The sequence below is a fragment of the Nelusetta ayraudi genome, unplaced genomic scaffold, assembly GCF_046127955.1.
Source record: "Nelusetta ayraudi isolate G7.1 ecotype Tasmania unplaced genomic scaffold, CSIRO-AGI_Nayr_v1 ptg000008l, whole genome shotgun sequence".
Lineage (NCBI taxonomy): Eukaryota > Metazoa > Chordata > Actinopteri > Tetraodontiformes > Monacanthidae > Nelusetta > Nelusetta ayraudi.
Window position 1 is genome coordinate 7,534,050 of NW_027466058.1, and position 20,366 is coordinate 7,554,415.

The following is a 20,366-nucleotide window of genomic DNA, read 5'->3' on the forward strand; positions in this document are numbered from 1 at the left end:
CTTCTTCCAACACTACTGCGAAAAACTACCACTACTGTAGTAGTACTGCTGCTGCTACTACAAATAATAATAAAATTTGATTCTCACATTTTTACTTGCGCATGGTCCAAATACTATATAATAAAAACATGTAAAAATATGACATAGTTCTTGCTCATTTATGAGACCACCGTTGAGCAGTTCTATTTGCCCATATGAGGAAGACAGTGAGGGGTTTCCCATTTATTTGAAAAGACACAAAGGGGTAGACCACGCTGCATATTTTTTTTTTTTTTAATGTTTATTATTAACTTGAACATAATCAAATAATGTAACAATGATAACACTTATTAGTTTACATAACCATACTTTTTTCCACGATTGCCATAACAGTGAATTAAAAAAAAACGAACTGGAGTCTGACACAGGACAATGTCACAATCTATGGGAAATCTCATGTCCGTTTACATGTTGTTGCACCCACTAACTGATATTCCTTACGTAAAAAAAGAAGTTAAAAACAGAACAAAAATCAAAAGTAAGAGGACTGTTCATTGAACATTTCTGCTTTACTTTTCTTTGGCAAGAACAGTTGTAAAACATCTTGTGGGAGAAACACAAAATGGGTCATGTGACAGTTTTGAAAAGCACAATCCTCTAAAGTAGAAACTTTACTTCTTTTTTTTTTTCTCGAACAAATTCAGCACGTTGCTTTTTGTCCTCTTTATCCCAACTGTCTACAACAGGTGATGGTAAAGACGTCCCCTTTAATTCCTGGGCTGGAACAAGATCTTCACAGTCGCACATTTATAATCGGAGGCTATTGTAGAAGCGGCACAGGCACTTAAAAGACAATGACACTGGCATACAATCTGGTACAATAGTCATGCAGTGGTACAACTTGGCCAACATGACCTGTGAGGTAATAATTAACATACTGAAGAGCTGAATGAAGCCTGGTCTGTACTGATCCAGCCATGTGTGCAGCTTAAACAGACCCCAGTTTTAGTCGATGAATACCCGTGCAACAGAAATAAAAGGGACCCAACTTTAGCATCAGATTGTATATGTACAGTCTTTTAGAAATATACACATCTTCCAATTAGGCATCTTTTCTACAGTGTTGGCTTGTCTTTAGCTATCAAGCTTGTCCACAGCTTTTGCGGGTGAAGGCAAAGCCATCCAGTTTGCATAAACACTATCATTGGCATATCTTGTAAAGACCGGATTAGTGGCATCGTGTCTGTTGAGCGGTACCGGGCTCTTCTCAGGCCAGTTCGGGTATGACATGCCTAAAAATGAAAACATATCATTTTTCTGCACTCAGTGAAAGATAGACAGCGTACAGACAGTAAGGCTCTCAAATCAAACTCTGCAGTGTCTGGGTCCAAAAAACGATTGAGGAATGACTTGAAATTTAAACATTTGGCTATGGATGACATTAAGTGAAAATATTGAATAATATTTTGGAGAAAACCCATCAAGGCCACATTGCTTAAACATTTAACCCAAAAGCGGCATTTCAAGTATTCAAAATTGCTGATGCATAACAAAATGTTTCTCTATGTTTATACCCTAGAGTTGCGTTGAAAAGCCTTACTGTTCACTCACCAGAGATTAATTGGTAATATACATTAGCACGTCAGGAGATTTAAGACAATGTGAAATTATAAAACAGAGCGAGTGATTGATTGGGCAAGGACCTGTTTCAAATGTTTTACAGTCCTGCTTACAGTGCAAACAAATAATGAAATGGTGATGATGGAAATGTCACAGAGTGACTTGAATGGCTACCTACAGATAAAATGCAGACGAAGCAGTATGAGCATTGCCAAATAAATAAGAATGGTGGGCGGAGTTGACATTTACAAATGGAGTAATTTTTGTTTTGGTTGGCAGCTGTGTACATTAGAAGCAGGTCCAAACAAACCAAAACAGTCAAGACACAAGATCTTATTCTATTTTTCCTCACTGAGCCTCTCATTTACAATGAAATGGGAGCTATGTCAGCGTCAGTCAGCAAAGGGCATGCCTACAGATCACAGTCACGCACACTTGACTACGGAAAAAAGCCAATCACAGCTTGCCATAAAAAGAGTGCTTGTGTTGTGTGTCCTGTTTCTAAAATCTAGTAAATGCATGGGAGATTCTACCATAGAGCTTGTTTTCAATCCATGTGGAGGGGAGAGTTCGAGGGAGAGGGGCGTTATTACAGTCCACTAGGGGCGTGTCCTCTTCAGAGAGGGCGTCGTCGTACAGCAGGGCGTCTGCAGGCGTGGACGCTGCCAGGTCCAGGTAATCCTAACAAGAGAGGAGTGCGAGTGTCAGTCACAGCAGGCCGAGGGTTTGTGCAATCAAGGTCAGATGGTGCAGTTACCCACAAAAAACCCCAAAGTAACTTGTAGAGCTGGCAAAGGTATTCACGTTCTGTAATTAAGTTAAAGTGCGGATACTTGTGCAAAAGGATACTCGACGGGTGAAAGTTAAAGTACTGATTCAACTCCTTTACTTAAGAAAAAAGGAAAGAAAGTACAGGTTCTGAAACTTACTGATGTAAAAATGTTTTTTTTACAGTAATGGATCAAAACATTTGTTGAGAATTTTGCAAAAATGAAAACGCTGTGACAGAATAATCTCGACTGAACAGTGACCCCAAAACTGATATGATCCACTTTGATATTGAACTACAAAACCACAGGGTTCAAATAGCATCACTTCAGGCAACAACAACTATAACAAATACTAGGAGAATTAGTAAAAGCAAAGTAAAGTAACGAGTATAAACGTAGGGGGTAAAAGTAAGAAGTTGTCTGAAAAATATACACTCTAGTGAAATACAGATACCTGAAATATGCACTCAAGTACAGTGATGAAGTATTTGTACTTCATTACCTCCCACCTCTGGTAATTTACGCAATCCAGAAAATTTGCATCAAGGAACATTCCCACTGTACATGTTTTTGCTGTATTCTGGAAAGGCAGCATTTCATTGACCTTAAACCATCTACATTTATCCTCATTTAACAGCAGGGGCCACGACGGCACGCTCTGTCATTAACATGCACAAGGCTGCATTTTAGGATTGACCCTAAAATGCTAGTCGTGGTGGCTAAAGCGTTGATGTGGAGTGATATAATGTAGAGGGAGCGGCGCACATGTTGTCTGGCAGATTGCAAATCTAAAAGCACACTCCACCTATAGGTTCCCCTGCATGCATTATCAAAGCCTCTTTCTCAAGCTGAGCCAGTAATGTCGGGACAGACACTAATCAGCGGCTCGCTTCCTATGGAAGAATATGAATAAGTTATGCGCTTGTGCGGCTTCACCATACCCGACTTTTCACCATCATCTTTTCCAGCTCCTTGCTGATGTCTGAAAACGTCGGCCTCTTGTCTGACTCTTGTTTCCAGCACCGGATCATGAGGTTGTACCTGCGGGAGGGGAGAATGCTGTAATACCCATCTATAAATCTCCCACAGTGGCCTGTGAATGACTGTTGTTGAAGCGCTGAGAGGGCGTTATTGCAGTGTAGAGGAGGAGGCAACAGATGTGGCAGAGGCTCACATTTCTTCAGAACAGTTCTCTGGGCGCTCCATCCTGTAGCCAGTCTTTAGCAGGTTGAAGAGGCGTTCAGGAGCGATGCCCGGGTATGGGTTCCCCCCCAGTGTCACAATCTCCCACAGCAGCACGCCGAAGGACCACCTAGGGGGAACATAAAGGAGCTGGTAAGATCATTGCAGCAGAAAAATAATAATTATACAATGATCAGTTGAATCCTACAACAACCAGATGATTAAAAAGTAAAAGTCCTGAGGGCTTCCTTTCTTCCTGTGGGGCTTTTTGACATCTGTTTGTTGTTGTGCGAGGACTACTTAAAACATAAAAAAAACTGAATGTTTTCGGAAGCAAAACATGACTTAAAATGTAAAATACTGTTTGGTTTTCATTTTGAATGAATCACATCATGAAAAGTATCAAGTAAACATGAAACCTCCAAGGAAAACAGAGGCCAAACCTCTCCCACGCTCAAATACTTCCCTTGCTCTGAACCCAGTCAGGTGCTTGACTCTGCCTCCAGTCTCTATGCTAAGTTGCATCTCACTTAAAATACAGTAAGTAAGTAAAGTTTTTTTTCCCTCAGGATGAAGTAGATACTCACACATCGCTTTGTGTTGTGTAAATGTGGTCAAACAGGGACTCTATTGCCATCCATTTCACAGGTATGCGGCCCTGGGAAGCGTTGAGAAAACTCGTCAGACGTTTGTTGCAAAAGCTCCAGACACGAATTGCCTCCCAACTCCTCACCTTGCTCCTCTTAACGTACGAGTCCTCCTCGTACACGTCTCTGGACAGACCAAAGTCTGAGATCTTCATCTTCCTCCCTTCAGCCACGAGGACGTTTCGTGCTGCGAGGTCCCTGTGAACGAGCTGTCGTAGCAAATCATAAGTTTACTGCGCTCACGCTCAATTAATGTATCACCTTCTTGGTTCATCGTATGGACTCCCACTTTGTCTGTTCTCATCACTTAAAAAAAAATGAGTGCTTGAATCTTCGTGGTTTGCAGTGTTTAAAACAGACTTTCCCACTCTAAACACCCCCTTGAAAAAGTGACATATACCTTCATCTCAGCCAGGTACTGCATGCCCCTGGAGATCTGCCAAGCAAAAGAGATCAGGTCGCCCATGGTAAGTGCTCTGTCGTCTGGGTTCTCCAGGTAGCTGGAGTTGCGGTTGGCGTCCCGGCCCATGTAACTGGGGCCAACTTTCCGACTCTCACGCAGGAAGTTACGCAGCGACCCGAACTTGGCGTACTCCACGATCAGATACAAAGGTCCTATTCAGAGAGAAAACGCAGTTGCTTGTGGAGAACTCTGGACAAACCCGCCCACCGAGAAAAGGGTTGAGCTCTCACCGTCCTGGCTGCACGCGCCAAACATCTTGATGACGTGCGGGTGGTTGACTTGCTTCAGCAGGGTGAACTCAGACAGCAGGTCACGCAGCTCGCTGTGGGACGCGTTTTCTGTGACGGAGCAGAGAGACGGACAGTGATGACCGACGGGCTGCAGACAGTCACTCCTCATGCATCATCGATACTGAAGCCGATGTCCTTGTGCGTGTGCGTGTGTGTGTGTCTGCTCTCCGTCTGGCTTTCCTCACCTTTCAGCATTTTCACAGCCACAGTGGTGTATCCGGCCTTCCCTTTCAGTCTGAATGCCGTCGCCTTAACAACTTTTCCAAACTCCCCTTCGCCCAGAGTTTTGCCGAGTACGAGGTTTTTACGCGGAAATTCCCACTTAGGGTCCTCCTGTTAAACCAAACACAAACTACCATATTATTCAGGTTCCCTGTATGTTTCAATAGACAACGCCGACCAGGTGAAGAGCAGCTCACAGGTATTTTGAAGGTTTCCGTTTCGATGGATTCCTGCGAGCCCCGGCGCACGTTGTTGGTGGGGAAGCTTATGGGGTAAGCCTGGGCGGGCCTCCGGAAGGTCATCTCAGCAGAAGCGATGGGCGGCTTGGGGGAGTTCTTGTGGTAGCGGTGGATAAAGTACGAGGACAGGAGGATGGAGACGATGAAGGAGAGGAGCAGAGCGGTGGCGATGATGGTCTTGCACATGTCGTCGCACATCGTCTCTGGAGGAGGGGATGTCGCACATGAGCGACCACTTTATCTCTAACAGTGTCTGATTTTGCCAGAAGTAGATTTTTTTGTTTTTGGGAAATTCACCCTCGATGACTTTCTTCTCGCAGAAGCATTTCTCCGTGTAGCAGTAGCAGATCCCGTTGCCGGCCTGAATCCCGGTCCTCAAGCCTCGCTCGTAGCCCCCGACGACCTCTTTCCCTTCAGGGACACGACAGGAGTCAACGCAGTCAACATTGCAGACACACAGGGACCTCAATCACAAATTCTATGGGTCACTTTGAAAACCAAAGTTGAAATTCCCGAGTGGGAAAATCGATGCTTTCGTACTTGTGCAGTCTTGCGGGCATATCGACGGATCCTTGCTCTCGACTGCATCGCAGAAACTATCCGGACATGTCCGCAAGTCAGGGGAGCAGGTGGAGTAGTCCCTGGACACCCCTGGAGTGTGAGGAGAGGAGGAAGAATAACTTCAGCAGCAGGCACAAACTTTAAGAATTGTCAGGTGCAAAATTTCTAAATATCTCATGTGCCCCTTAATACTCATTTCTCAGTCATAATTTAGGGCTGGTAAGTTTTGAAATAAAAACACATTTTCCCTTTGGCCTTTCCTGCCAGAAAAAAAAGGGGTGTTAGCAAGAGTTACTCATGTCTGTCTGGACCTTTAATATCTTCCAAGACCACAGTTGAGGGAATGTTCCATGGCCTCAGTTGCTACATAAATAATCTTGTTACAGGGACTCGCCGGTCTCCGGTAGTAAGTGCGGTTATTGAAAAAGAGAATCAACACTTGAAGAGTCGATTAACAACTGCACCTTTCCCCACGCCTTGCCTCCACTGGCACCTCCCCGTTGTTGCTCCCAGGCCACCGATCGACTCGCAGTCCCCTCGCCGTCTGTTCTCCGCACAGGACAGGAACTCGAGGCTCTCCTGGCTGACAATGTTCGCTGTGCGGCGGTGCCAAGAACACACACATAACGCAATCTTTAAAAAAAAAAACAAGCCGCGGGAAGAGGACCAGCAGGTTTTATGTAATCCGGGTTTATGACATTATCCAGCAGCCTTACCTTCACTGTCCAGGATGACCTGGATGTGCACGCTGGCCTCCATCTGCGCGTTCTCCTCCTGAGCCACCACCAGGTACTGCAGATCCTGGCACTCCGGCCTGCTCAGCGGGCCTGTGTCGTTCACGTACAGCACTCCCCACATCTCGCCGGGGGCCTGGGCGACGCTGACGGCCGTGTAGCAGGACTGCGCTTCGGCAGACATGTTCCTATCGGGCAGCTCCAGCCGGTACGTGATGTTGAAGCCGCCAAACTGCTGGCAGTTGTCAACACACACCTTGCCAACCTGAGGACGGGATGTGGAACCGCGGGAGATTTGAGCGGAAAGATGACGAAACGAAAACCATTTGAGTCGGGTCAGCACAATCATTTAGGTTCTTAATAAGAAGAACACAGTTTACGCTTTCACACAATCATAAATTGTGTAAAAGTGATGACAGTAATGCTTGAACATCTGCAGAGTTATTACTCCTGCTCATTTTGAAATGTGTTTATTTTAGCAAGCCGGGCTCCCACAGATTGACGTTTTCAAAAAGAAATGGTGAAAGAAACAAAGTGCAATGCCAGCAAAGGTTTCAATTAGGTTGGATTGCTGACATTTCAGTTTTGAAATGCCAGCAATCCAACGTATTTTGGGAAACGTGCCATTAGGCATGACAGTTTAGATTAGGAAAACTTTCAAGACCATAAATATTTGTCAACACCCAAAAAAACCCCAGTAAATAAATTCAGTTCTTTCCCTGATTTTAATTATTATTTGTTGAGTCAATCTGGCAACCTGAGAACTTTTACTGTGTTTGTTTTGAAAGGTTAGAATAATGTAGTGCACTGATTTTTTTAAAATTTCTGTCACGAGTTGAAAACATGTTAGGTTAAATGAGGAGGAACAATTTCCAACCGAAAGCAAACGAAAACGTACCTGTGCGTACACGGCCGCTCTGCGCGTCATCGTGAACGTAAGCGTGACGTTGGGGAAGTGGATGTGCACCGGTAGGACGGTGACGTTGAAGTGCAGCTGCACCGTGCCCTCCAGGCCGGGGTAGTTGGTGTCGTTGACGAGGTAGTCCAGCTGCAGGCTGAAGTTCTCCGTCACGTTCAGGTTCCTCTTCAGGGAAAGGCCTGCGGACAAGAGAGACATGGATGACACGTGCGAGGGACTTACGAAGCGGACAGTGCGTGCAACACACCCACGCTCACTCACGGTAGGTGTTGATGCTTTCTCGAATGCCCCCGACGGCAGCTTTCTTCTCACTGAAGACGCCCTTGATGTCGAAGGTGTCCTTCACCCACTTGTCGGCGTTGAGCAGCGTCCCGACATACTTGTTGTGGCTGTCCTCTTCCGGGTAGGTGGTGGTCAGGTCCCTGTCAAAGACGAGCAACGTGCCAAAAGTAGCTCCCTGAAGAAAAAAAAAACAAACAATGGAAACATGGGAATATTGAAATGCGACGGATGAATAAATATCATTTTGGCACAAAGCACCTAGAAGCTGTAGGAGCCCAGGCCGTTATCTTTTCTTGTTATGTTCTTGTCAATATCATGTCCCACATTTACACAGTTATTTAATTAGGCTTGTGCTTAATTCTTTATTACAACAAGCAGCTGACTTAGCAGACTGCCCCAGACCATTTCCTGGGAACAAATTAGCATTTCTTTTGAACAAATTAGTATTTTGTGGGAACAAATTCGTTTTTTGTTAGCATGTTACAATATATAATGTGGTCACAATCAATCTTTGAATCTTCCCAATACCCCATGTCATGTCTGGGGCTATTAGCTCAATTAGCAGAAACGCGTCCTCTCACTTTTGCTCTATTCAAGCTGATGACGACGTCCGCCGTGTCCGTCCCGTTGACAAACGGCGAGTTGTCGTCCTCGTCGTTGACCAGAACGTCCAGCGAGGTCTCCACCCGGGTGATGCGCGTCTCCGTCCGCACTCTGCACACCAGCAGCAGCCTGTAGCGCTCCACCTCCTCACGGTCCAGCGGGGCGGTCACCACCAGCTCCGTGGTGTTCTCGTTCACAGCGAAAGGCCCCGGGGTCTCTGAGGGCAAAATGCAAGCGAGTAGATAACCACTCAATGTCCAGTTGACAGAGCAAACCTCGGGTCTGGTGTTCGTTACGCAAACAGGACTGTGATGCATCTTCACTGCAACGCTCCCAACCTGTCTCCACGTTGTAAGTGATGGTGTAGTTGGGGCAGACGTTGAGTCTGGTGAGGCGTCGGAGCTGCAGGAGGGCCTCCGGGAACCTGTTCTCCGTGATGTGAGGGGTGGCGATGAGCCTGTGCGGGAAGCACAGCTCCTTCATGCTGGTGTGGGCGCACTGAGGCAAGCTGGCGTTGACAAAGTCCAGGATGATTTGGAGGTGCTTCCTGCCGCCGCACAGCAACTTCTTGGGGGAAGCGGCTAAGACTACGGCCCGCAGTTGCAGCTTCTTCACCGTTGGAGAGCTCGTATCTGCGGCAGCCAAAACAAAATGCAAGGGACATTTTAATCCTGCAGTGTTGTGTTCTGATGACTCCACACTCCCCCCCACCCCCCCCTTTGCCTCTGTGCAATCACATTAGGCAGAAACCTCATCAATATGCAAAGAGCATTAAACCCAAAGACCTAATATGCTCTAATGTGAAAACCATAGTTGGCATTGCTATGGTTCTCTGCATTACAATTAAAATGTGTGCGTTCAACAGAGCTGATAAATGTATTCATATTCTCCATTTCTCTATTGATATTCTGTATAACAGTACTCTGGTAAAAGTAAAAGCACTGATTCAACTCCTTTACTCAAATAAAAGTAAGAAAGTGCCGGTTCTGAAATGTACTGCAGCAAAAAGTAAAAAAACAAACAAACAATTTTCCCCACGAATTAAACAGCACATTCATTGATGATTTTGCAAAAATTTCAAAAATTGTGACAGAATAATTTGGACTGAGCTGACCAGAGTGAAGCCAAAACCAAGGTACTCTAATATGATATCCCTCTAAAATACAATTGACTTTTACATTACACTACACAACAGTATAGTTCAAAGAGTGCGACTTCAGACAACAACAACAAATTAATTTTAACAGAATTTGTATATTTTAAGTACTTTTAAACACAAAATGAACGAACCTGTTTTTCCAATATAAAAATTAGAAAGTACAGATATTTGTTTACAAATGTAAGGAGTAAAAGTAAATAGTTGAACAAAATAATAAGTACTCAAGTGAAGTACAGATACCTGAAAAATCTACCTCTTTGTACTCTCTTACTTCCCACCATTTTTTTTTAATACCATCTAATACCATCGTTTGAAAACACTTTGCTACAGGTCTTACAAATATTGAAATCTTTCCAATGTCAAAGTCAACATAAGAACGATATCGATGTAAAAGCAGATACAGTGTCTTCAAGTTTGACACAAAGTTAAACATGGAATTGGCCCATTTGAAATCAAACTGAGCCTTGGGAGGATACAAAATAGGATCAGAAGTGCTGAAGTAGCAGTAATCCAGCATGCCGCTGACGTAAACGTGTCCATTTACTTTTGCCCACTGGAATCCTACTCACACAGGCCTGCGAAGTCGCTCTCCTCCAGGGTCTTGTTGAGGGACAGCACTCCGGTGTTGACGTCCATATTGAACCAGGAGCTGTAGACCTGTGAAACCCTGAACGGGTTTGGCAAGCACAGGAAGAAGTGGGGCCGCTCCGAGATGTTGTCCCGCATGGCGTGGACCTGAAGGATCGGCGTCCCTGCCGGCTGGCCCACATACACCGTCTCAATGTACTGGCTCTGGCTGAAGTAAAGGCCGTGCATCCCTGGAGAGAGACAACACAGCGACCAGATGGTTAGAACTTGTCCGACTCAATATTCTCTTTCTGCTGTTTGCACAGTGACAATGAACAAGGCCTGGTTTGTCGCAGCTTTCCAATATAGACATATGTCTTAAAAAGTCCCATATCTTACTGATCTTTCAAAAAATATGTATTATGCCTGTCATCCATCCATCTGCTACACCCACTTTCTCCCCTCTCAGGAGGTTTGCTGGAGCTGATCCCAGCTGTCATTGGACCCAGATGGGGTGCACCCTGGACAAGTCACCACTTCAGTGCAGGGCCTCTGCCAATACAGTCCAGATGATAACTCACTTCTGGAAACAAGCCCCTCTCTCCCACGACAAGACCATCTCTCCCAAGTTAGTGGCAACACGGCCACTCAGAAGTACAAGCTGCAAAGTACCAGTTTAAGTAGGAAGATAAAATTTTGTTTTAGAGGGCAAAATCAGTTGTTTCCTGAAGATATAAAGAGTTATTTTTTTAAATTCAATCTCGTGTTGATAGCAGTGCATCCTTTCATATGTACTCCGGAGGGTCGGTGGAAAGTTTCTCACCCATAAAGCACTGCTTGCCTGGTTTATTTCTGTCACAGGGTGAAGCTGTTATCAGACATCCTGTCTGGTTCTCTACCTGCGAGGACAATGGCCACTCACACGGGCCACAATGAACACGCGTATGGAGAACGACAGCCTCTTCTGATGTGTCTTTTGGTCTCTCCGCATCGGCAGGAAATTGAAAGCAGGGGCTCGAATGACACTTACGCGGCCCCTTAATGAATCTCACATCTGGTCAATAACACGCGGTTTCCGATTTTCCTTGTGTTTCACCTTGAGAAGTTTAATTACCATGGATAACATGACAGGGTGGAGAGATGACTCACTGCCTGGCAGAGGGGTGTGTGTGTGTGTGTGTGTGTGTGTGTGTGTCAGGGTAATCCATAAAGAGCAACGCCGACCGTGTGTTTTACAGGAAAATGGAGATGGTGAGTGTCCGTCCTGTAATTATATCCCTGTTATGTTCCTCTTTGACGACTGTAGGCGACCATTTAGGGAGCGCACAAATGTCATTAGCAGACAGCACAACTAGATTTTCTATTTCTGTTGGTGCAGTTGAGGCTTCGGCTCCGGTTTCAGACGCTGATTCGATTTTACGGAGGGTTAGATGACAGGAGGCCGAGCTGATAGATAAAACGTGTCCGTCCTTCCTGAAGGATGCAGACACGTCCAAAAGAGGTTTCGGCCCTTTTCATTAAATGCGTTCCAGGGACGCAGGCCACTTTGTTTGTTAACCCAGCTGGGATGGCCGGAGTCGGTTCCATGACTCAGGTTATGGGGACCAATTCCCATTTCCTCAGTTTATCGCTCTCTGATTAAAACCAGCACGAGCGGAAAACAAATTGCAGAGTCTTTACTTGGCCGAGGTTGATGGGATCTTGGTGCGAGCACAGTGAGGTATATACGCCCCAACGATTGAACTGATGGAAAAACAACATGGCAGGAGGCGTGTTTCACATTTCTCGTACAGACTGTTTTCTATTCTGTTCCCCCCTTTTTTTTTCCCCCCAAGAGAACAAATTATTTCCCCTCACAGCACAGACTTAGAACAAAGCACAAACAGATTTAATTAACAAATCTGAAACACATTTAATATTGTAAATAGCGGTTTTCATTTACTTTTGTGAACTACTTCCAGCCATGCAGTGGATTAATGTTTTTCCAAACATTTATTTCTGATGAACTCCACACTTTTGGATGTGTTTTTCACCCACCCATAAAAATGAAGTCAATAACAAGTGATATTTGGTCCTTGAGTTGGACACTGGCAGCTATTGGCCAAAGGGACAGTAGAAATATTTAAAACATAAGTGGAAAAAAACCCTAAGAGGTGGGGGTTTGAAATCTACCCATATTTTTCTTCATTTCTGTCTGGCTCAGGGATATCTTGGTCCTGTTTGTGGAATTTAGACTAATAGATTATGTATTTTATACATAAAAGATGAATAAAATATCTGATGTGTGCTGTCACCTCCAATGAAAAGCCAGTTTGCAGTCATAAATATTGTGGCTCCACTATTATTAACAAACAGAAGGAGCTTGACCGCAACTCCGATCCAGCTCAGCTTAAACAGAAAACTTTTTTTTTTAATTTTTTTTATCAAGAGTACAATAGAAAAAAAAATACAGCGACAATATGGACACGTTACTTAGAATAAACATTTCTAGTTCTGTGGACATCGCTGGCGTTGTACTTTCATCTGGCCGCAAGATGGTGCTATTACCCCACTGGCGCACAGAAAAGGGAGCAAAACTCCAACTTGTCACTGTCACAATACGTTACACGACTAATGCGAGCACGAAATTGATAATAAGCAAAAGCTCACTGGCTCATTTGTATCTATAACATGCTGGGAAACAACACTTTCTACAGCTCTTCATTAGATCAGGGATATTAATTGGCTCTATGATTATCTCACACATGACACGGCCATGAATCAAGCAGGGCAGATGACAGCAGCCCTGCAAATGAAAGCAGCGGCACCAGCGTGTCAACCAGAGGGGAGCTGTGCACATTTCATGGATGCTGGCGTTGGCCCGGAGCCACGGATGCCGGGGACCCGTGCAGCACAATTTGTTTATATCATTCAAAATTCAATTTCTCTCCAGGACTGAGGCCAACAGAAGGCAAGCAGTTTATATCGAAACTAATTAATTGGATGTATCAAAGCAGGCCTCTCTTAGCAAATGGCATACTGGATCTGTTAAGCCATGATGACGGCTTTCCAAAAGCATGACTCATTACCTTCTCTTCAAATGATGCACGGGGGTGACGGAAATACAAATGTTAATGGCATTTCACCTCTTCTGACCATTGCCGGATAATGGTTTTGATAATGGAAAGCACAACGCAGGCTTAAGTGTAATTCCTCATCTCGGGACTTAAAACAGGCTTTTATTATTCTAACAAGATCGGCAGTGCGGCGTTTCTGCAACAGCCCTGACGTCCGATAACTCACGGTGTGCAAACATTACCATCATCTGCAGACCTTTTACAGCCTTCAAACGGCTATAAAACTGATGCTGCCGCCACACACACGCACACGGTGACATTTCTTCAAAAGCTGCAGTAAGTAATTTCGCAAACAAAGCCATTGTTTGAACAGGAGGACTCGTGTAGCAATTGTTGTTTACTGTAGATATGTGAATAGATAGTGAAGTAGAACTCGGATACTCGGGCTTGTTTGCCGAGGAAGACAACACCTCTGGGGAGGTCGGGTCTCTCACTCATCCATATACATGCGCCCTTCCTTCCTGGTCACCTTTGATGACGGCGGTTTCCTTCAGTTAATTGCGCCCCCGTGTCTGTTGTGCTCTTATATTTTAACCGTGGAGGAGGACAAAAAGGACACGAGCGCAATGCAAAACGTGAAGTCCTGAGTGAGTCTGAACGGACCTGATGGGGTAGGACGTCCTCTCCCTCGTCCCAGACAAAGACGGGAACTCAATTAGCTCAATGCGTGCTCCGGCTGAAAGATTTACCAGCCATGAGCTCATGTACTCGCACCGGCCCGCCGGTTTACTAATCCACCTCTCCGAATCTCTCCCGCTTCGTGCAAATAACAAAACAAGGGCTTCCGGCTCCCTGTTAATGATTCATCCCCTGACGAGTTTTCCCGCAGACTGGAAGGGATCCTGTGGCGAGAGCCGCGCCACGTGCCCTTTCTCCCTCCCAAGGTCAACGCGCGCTGTCCGTCCGCCCCTGCTAACGACCCATTGGAAAGATCTGGCAGCAGACCAATCAATAACCGTAGTAATCAACAGCGATGCTGATTGTTTTCCACTGATGAGATGGGGAGAGCAGCAGGCGGGGCAATAATCTCTGTTGCAGACGACGTGGAGCCATTTGTTTTTCAGAAATATTACATCTGTGGGTTTAATTTCACAGCTAACTCCCCAATTTCAGTCCATCAAAACATGTTTAGTTTTTTTTTTTTTTTTTAATGATCCGTCACAGAGCTGCAGCCAGCAGCACCATCATGGAGCATTTTACCCAGTAAATCGTGGTGTTATTATAAATATCGCAACATCAACTTGGAAACCTATCTTGATCACTCTGCTTCCAAGGAGGTTGCGTGACTTGACGAGGATTCAATTGCCCTAGAAGCTGCAATAATTACATCCACAAAAGCCATTATTGACCACAGTGTTTTCAAATCTCTCTTTTTCATTCACCAGTGGATACCGGTCCCACATCCTGGATTTGTTATAATCCTGGTTGCGATGCTATGACTTGCTAAGCAACGGGGGCTAATGGGGGGGAAAGAAAGTAATTTCCTGTTATGACAGAAGAGTCATCAGACTTTTCATCAGGACAACAGATCTGATCTGAATTTGCAAAAGGTTTTGGGGCTCCAGGTAGATCACTCAGTTTACCCTGATGCATACCGTAACATAATAATCAATTACCCCGTGGCGTAATGCAATTATCCCGCAGAGAATACAAGAGCTGAGATCCAATGAACCGTGTTCATCAGTCATCAGGAAATCTAATAGAACATCTCTGTAGGGATTCGCTGCAAGTACAAATTCAGTTTAAAAATTCCTGAGGGGAATGACAGTGGCTTCAAAAATTGAACATGTGGTCCATCATGGAGATCCAGACTGAATTTCATGCACTAGTCATTAGACAAGTATGATAAAAACCTTTCTGTCCCTATTAGAGCCGCGGCCGAAAACAATCAGGTTGAGTTTGCTCACATGCAGTGTAATAATGTTTGTAACCTGAGGTAAATGACAAAAAAAAAATCTCTTTGTCTGTGTTTTAGTTAACATTTTTCAGACCAATGCCATGAAATGTCCAAAGTTATGCTATAGCAACTCCTTCTTAAACGTGTTCTGCTTTGGACGACATGAAAAAAACATCCTGCCAACATGCACAAAATGACAAAATCAGAAATCGTGTAGCATCCATTTAGCACGTTAGCCAGTCAACATTGACCAATTACGACTAGAGGAAAAAAACTGCGTGTATTTTAAACTTATTCCAATGCTGGGAACGAACAGCTTGCAAACAGAAGTATGCAAAAAGTTACTTTGTGGCATTTCTAAACACCTGTTATTCCAAAGTTTTTGTAAAAGGCTGCGAATCAATATAAAATGAATTTGTGAGTACATCCATTGTTTTTAGCAGACTCTGAACAGATGGGCATTATAATGGAAAAAAACGAAAAGAAAGTTACATGTGTGAACGCAAACTCGCTACTGTTACTTTTAGTCGCATATGAAGTTTTGGTTGAATCACTTAAAAAGATCCATCACCTAAATGCATATCGAGGTGGGCAGCTTTGCACTTAAGGAGATGCTACCTCCGGCTTTTTTTACCCTAGTTAATATTTCAATAGGGCCTACTTATGTTTAAAATCACCTGAGCACCTTCCTCCCAACTCCTTGTTGCTGTGTGCTGCGGGGAATCTGATGGATTACGATATGGAAATAAAGGCATGGGTGTCTTTGAAACACAAAAAAGGGAAAACACAGATGGTCTGGCGTCGATGGAAAAAAGGCTTCGGCAGAGTGCTTGCGGTCGTAGGAGGGAAAAGTGGAAAAGTCATTCACAGCATGGTTTCCTACCTGAGCAAATGAAAGGATCAGCTAATAAAGAAAAGGGCGAAAAACAGCTTTATTTTCTCTCTCACATTTTGGGCCCAATGCAATTTCACATTGCAGTATACATTGACGGTGAACTGAATAAACTCTTAGATTTGAACTTGCTGCCATTATTAATGTCAGAATCCCGGAAAAGGAAACTGTTGCATTTGGGCCCCCTTTAACCCACATTCGGTTGTCCTGGGTCATACGACCGCGCTGAAGCCCGAACGAAACCAATGAGCTCCCTCTCTTTTGTTTCGTTTGTTGTTGCAAGTGACGGGTCAAATCCAGCGTGCACCACTGGGCGGCTGAAAAATAACTTGTCAAGACCCATGCGAAACAAGAGGACTAAATGCCCCGAGGGTGAAATTTCAATCAATGTCTTCTTGTCCTTTCACCGCTGCAAATTAGATTCAACCCCGAGCTTGGCATGCTTGCGAAGTGTGACCCTGAACTGACTAGAGGATCAAGCGCTGAGCTTTGACAGGTAGGTGCAGCATCCATGCAACGCCAGCAGCGGCGTAACGGGAAACACTCCGGAGTTAGACACTCAGTGGAGGAAGTCGCATTCAAGTGGTCGGCTTCCCGTCACGGAATTCTGTATCTCACTCTGCAATGTGCTCCAAAGAGATTTGCTAGTTTAGTTTTAAAATGGATGAAAAGAGGCTCCCTAGCCAAATTCCTAGTAAAATGCCAAATTATGTGATTTACTACTTTATATTTGATAACACTTCAAAGAGTTGATCCAGCCTGCCTTTTTCATGCTGTAATTTTAGTCATTCTTCAGTAAAATGTAACAAGCCCAGTGGTTTTTGATTGTTTGTTTGTTAGGCATCGGCCTCCCATATGCTTTCAGGCATGGCCAGGTGGGGGGCCTGGACTGGTGGAGAAAAGATAATTCCAGACGGTTGTCGTTTTGCCTCCCGCGGTGAGACATATTGGGTTGAACCACTGACAAACTTGTTACAAAAAAATAAAAATGTAAGAATAACAGAGAGCCAATGGGTGGTGATGTCAGTGACCTTCAAAACACAAAAAAAAACAAACAATCAGCGAGCAGCGAGTGACCCTTATCACGATGCTTTCCAATTACACTGCAGCAGACATAGTGACAGCAAGAGTCGGAAATTGACGGGACATACAAAGGGTCCACGCAGGCAGCACGACGCAGGGGCTTGACTAAATCACATCATGGAATAGGGAAATAAATCAAGCCGTGGCAGACGACAAATAAGATTTAACGGTCTGCTTCTTGTCAAACGCTCAAAAGTAGCTGATGAAAATGACCGTTGTCATGTGAGGAGCAGCAAAAGGGACAACACCCCCCCATCCCCCACCCCGACCCCCAAAAAACCCACAACATCCTCTGGGATTGAGGTATCGTTGCTATCAATGACTCCTTTGTGAGGTCAGAGGGCAGAGTGGGGTCAGAGCTACAGTAACAAGGTCGCAGCGGAAGATAAACTCATCAATGCTTTTTTGTGAAAACATCTGTGGCCACTCAACAGGGAAGAGATGGATTACACTGAACTGTTTGTTGACAGAAGCTAAAGATTACAATAAATCTCTAATCACATAAGAGAAGTTTTTTGCTTGCATCTACAAAGCAGGCGTCCCTTAAAAGCTGATGTAATTAAAAAAAAAAAAAAAAACGGTCCATAAGCTCCCTCGGGCTTGTATTCGTTACAAAGAAATAAATGAATCAAAAGGAAATCTCATAAAGCTCTTTGGATGAACACCAAAATACATTAAAAAAAAAAAAAAAGGCTCCGAATGTCGTGGCCGACCAGATGAGAGAACACCAATCACGATTCCAAGGGAACATTATTTCTTCTAAACTGTAACAAATTCCATAAACAACGCCGCTTCCTGTCCTCCAACTGTCCCTAATTTCCGAGCCTCCTTGAACCGCTTCACCTCCTCTACTCACTCCGCTCCTCTGTCCAGCCACATTTTAAATGAAAAAAACAAAAAAACAAAGCGCCGTCCACTCCTATGTCCTCGAGCTCTGATTGCCAATTTCCTTTGTTTGATTACCTCAGCAGGTCAACAACAGCTAAACTAATGAGTAACCTGGAACTTGGGGAAGCGATGATGTGAAACAACCACTTTCTTTGTCAACAGTGCAACAAAAAAAATAAAATAAAAAAAAAGAGTCCAGCTCCGAAGTCCAAACAATTATGAAATGACTTGCAGAGTGACCGCGAGTGAAAATAAAACGTCACGCAATACATAACAATGAGGAACAAACACATTCCCAGAACCCGCCTGCCTGGTGGTATTGGGGAACTTTTTTTTTTGTGAGCGCTCGGGGAGGAAATGGGCGTGAATAACATCTCCCATCCGAACGTCCTCCAAAAGTGACACGAAAAAAAAAACAAAAAAAAAAAACCCACAAGCTTGGGCACTAACAGAAAAGAAAGAAAGGAAAAAAAAAAAAAAAAAAATCAGCCTGGCTTGTCATTTTTGTGAGCAGTGTATGTCGGCTCTGACACCGGAACGGTGTGCGCACTTGTGTAACAGGCCGTGTTTTCCTGCAGAAAACAAACAAGCGGTGTTTGCCCAGAGATAGGAGCAGCTGCCGCGCACCTGCCCGCGGCACACTCCGTCCGTCTCCTCCCTCTCCTCTTCCTCCTCCTCCTCCTCCTCCTCCTCTTACTCCCTGGACCAGTACAGGTCTTTTGTTGTAGCTAACTGGCAGGTGAGGGGGTGTTAGGGGTGTGTGTGAGGGTTTCAGCATCCGTGTAATTACACGACCAAAAAAAAAAAAAGGCGAACAGATGCAAAGCAAACTGGAAGATGAAATGTCAAATTCTTTTTTCTTTCTTTCTTTTCTTTTCTTTTCTTTTTTTTTTTTAATGTCAGTGTGATGTCAATCTCCATCTCCCAGCTCTGGGTCCTCTTGATGAAAAAATAACCAGAGAGTATAACACACACATACACACATGCACGACTGTGGCACCTTGAAATTTTCATGAATCATTTTAACAACGCTGCGGGAAAACGGCTCCCCTGGGCGGTTACGCAGGGCTGGAGTTTTATTCCAAGTCCGCTTTTCCAGACAGGGAAATATATATATATATATATATATATATATATATATATATATATATATATATATATATACAAAATAACATATCGGGATGGTGAGAACACTGATTTGTAACCGCTTGCGAGACACTCTCCGAGTCCAAAAACAAATGCAACTATTCCACACGGTGGCCTATATTTGTCCAAGCATCACATCTGACACGGTCGCCGTGCGCACTCCACTCCACACTCCCCCAGCTATATGAGGGACACTTTAAATTTAGACCACATGTGAGGACCATGTTGGTACAGTTGGGCCGTGGGATTGTGAGCAGGATTATAATATTATGATATATGGAGGTATTCATTTGACTCCAAGGTTCCAACGTGCCATACCAGGCATAACAAGCAGTGCACAATGCGACCATCACTTTTCGTGCAGCGTGAAGCGCTGGTTGAACGCGCCGAGGACAGTCAACTTTTGGAGTCGGACTGTTGCCGAAACCTTTTAAGTTGGCGAAGGGATTCAGGTTTTCCAACAAGGCTGTATCGTGTGTTTGAGCAGGCACACTCGACTTATTTCTATTTGTATTGCTTTGTCTTGCTGCATCAAGAAAAGTATACTTTGTGCCAAAATAGAACAATGATGAAATAGTAATAACAATAGTAAAAGGATTATAGTCTGCTGTGCTCAGACACCTGCCTGTCTGGTAAAAAAGGAGGAGGATTCAAACACAACAACAACTGGCATTGAATTGAAGGTGATGCTGAGGGAAAACAGATTTCGAAACGTTTTCATTAATTCATTATTTGTCGTTCCTGGTGTAAGCAGAGCTAGATTGCTTCTTTAAAACAAACAAACAAACAAACAAAAAACGCGTGCGGCACATGCTGAGAGAGAATGACTCTCAACTTCATCCTCTCTCGCAGCCGAGCCGATGATGACTCCTTACCGTCCAGCAACAGGAGCAGCAGCAGCAGCGGCGGCAGCGGCGGCGGCGGTGCACCGACGTTTCCTCGAGAGAAACCACAACTTGACCCCATGTTCGCGAACCATAAGTGAAAATCTCTGGATGAAAACGAGCTTCCCGGGAGCGAGAGAGAAATAAAAATAAAAATAAAAAGAAACTTCCTTCGAAAGATGCGTTGCAGGAAAAAAAAAAAAAAAAAAGCAAAACGATTTCA

The 20,366-nt window shown here is 44.4% G+C and overlaps 1 protein-coding gene across 1 annotated transcript; it reads right to left on the reverse strand.

The window, feature by feature from the left end:
- Nucleotides 1-268: 268 nt before the first annotated feature.
- Nucleotides 269-20,346, reverse strand: ret (ret proto-oncogene receptor tyrosine kinase). The gene is made up of 20 exons (XM_076019102.1): nt 20,135-20,346; nt 10,240-10,488; nt 8,850-9,143; nt 8,490-8,728; nt 7,888-8,083; nt 7,606-7,805; nt 6,690-6,972; nt 6,438-6,569; nt 5,953-6,063; nt 5,710-5,823; nt 5,371-5,615; nt 5,137-5,284; nt 4,892-4,999; nt 4,599-4,813; nt 4,285-4,407; nt 4,139-4,209; nt 3,544-3,681; nt 3,311-3,410; nt 2,133-2,280; nt 269-1,271 (listed from the first exon to the last, which is right to left on the reverse strand). The coding sequence occupies exons 1-20, from the start codon at nt 20,223-20,225 to the stop codon at nt 1,114-1,116; spliced, it is 3,363 nt and encodes a 1,120-aa protein (XP_075875217.1). The 5' UTR covers nt 20,226-20,346; the 3' UTR covers nt 269-1,113.
- Between the last annotated feature and the right edge of the window lie 20 nt (nt 20,347-20,366).

Bases quoted from the DNA above. Each gene is read 5' to 3' on its own strand.
- ret (XM_076019102.1), bottom strand. From the start codon at position 20,225: ATGGGGTCAAGTTGTGGTTTCTCTCGAGGAAACGTCGGTGCACCGCCG. The intron at 5,824-5,952 runs GTACGAAAGCAT...GTGTCCCTGAAG, and splicing joins ATGCCCGCAAGACTGCACAA to GGAAAGAGGTCGTCGGGGGC. The intron at 5,616-5,709 runs GTGAATTTCCCA...CCCCTCCTCCAG, and splicing joins CGAGAAGAAAGTCATCGAGG to AGACGATGTGCGACGACATG.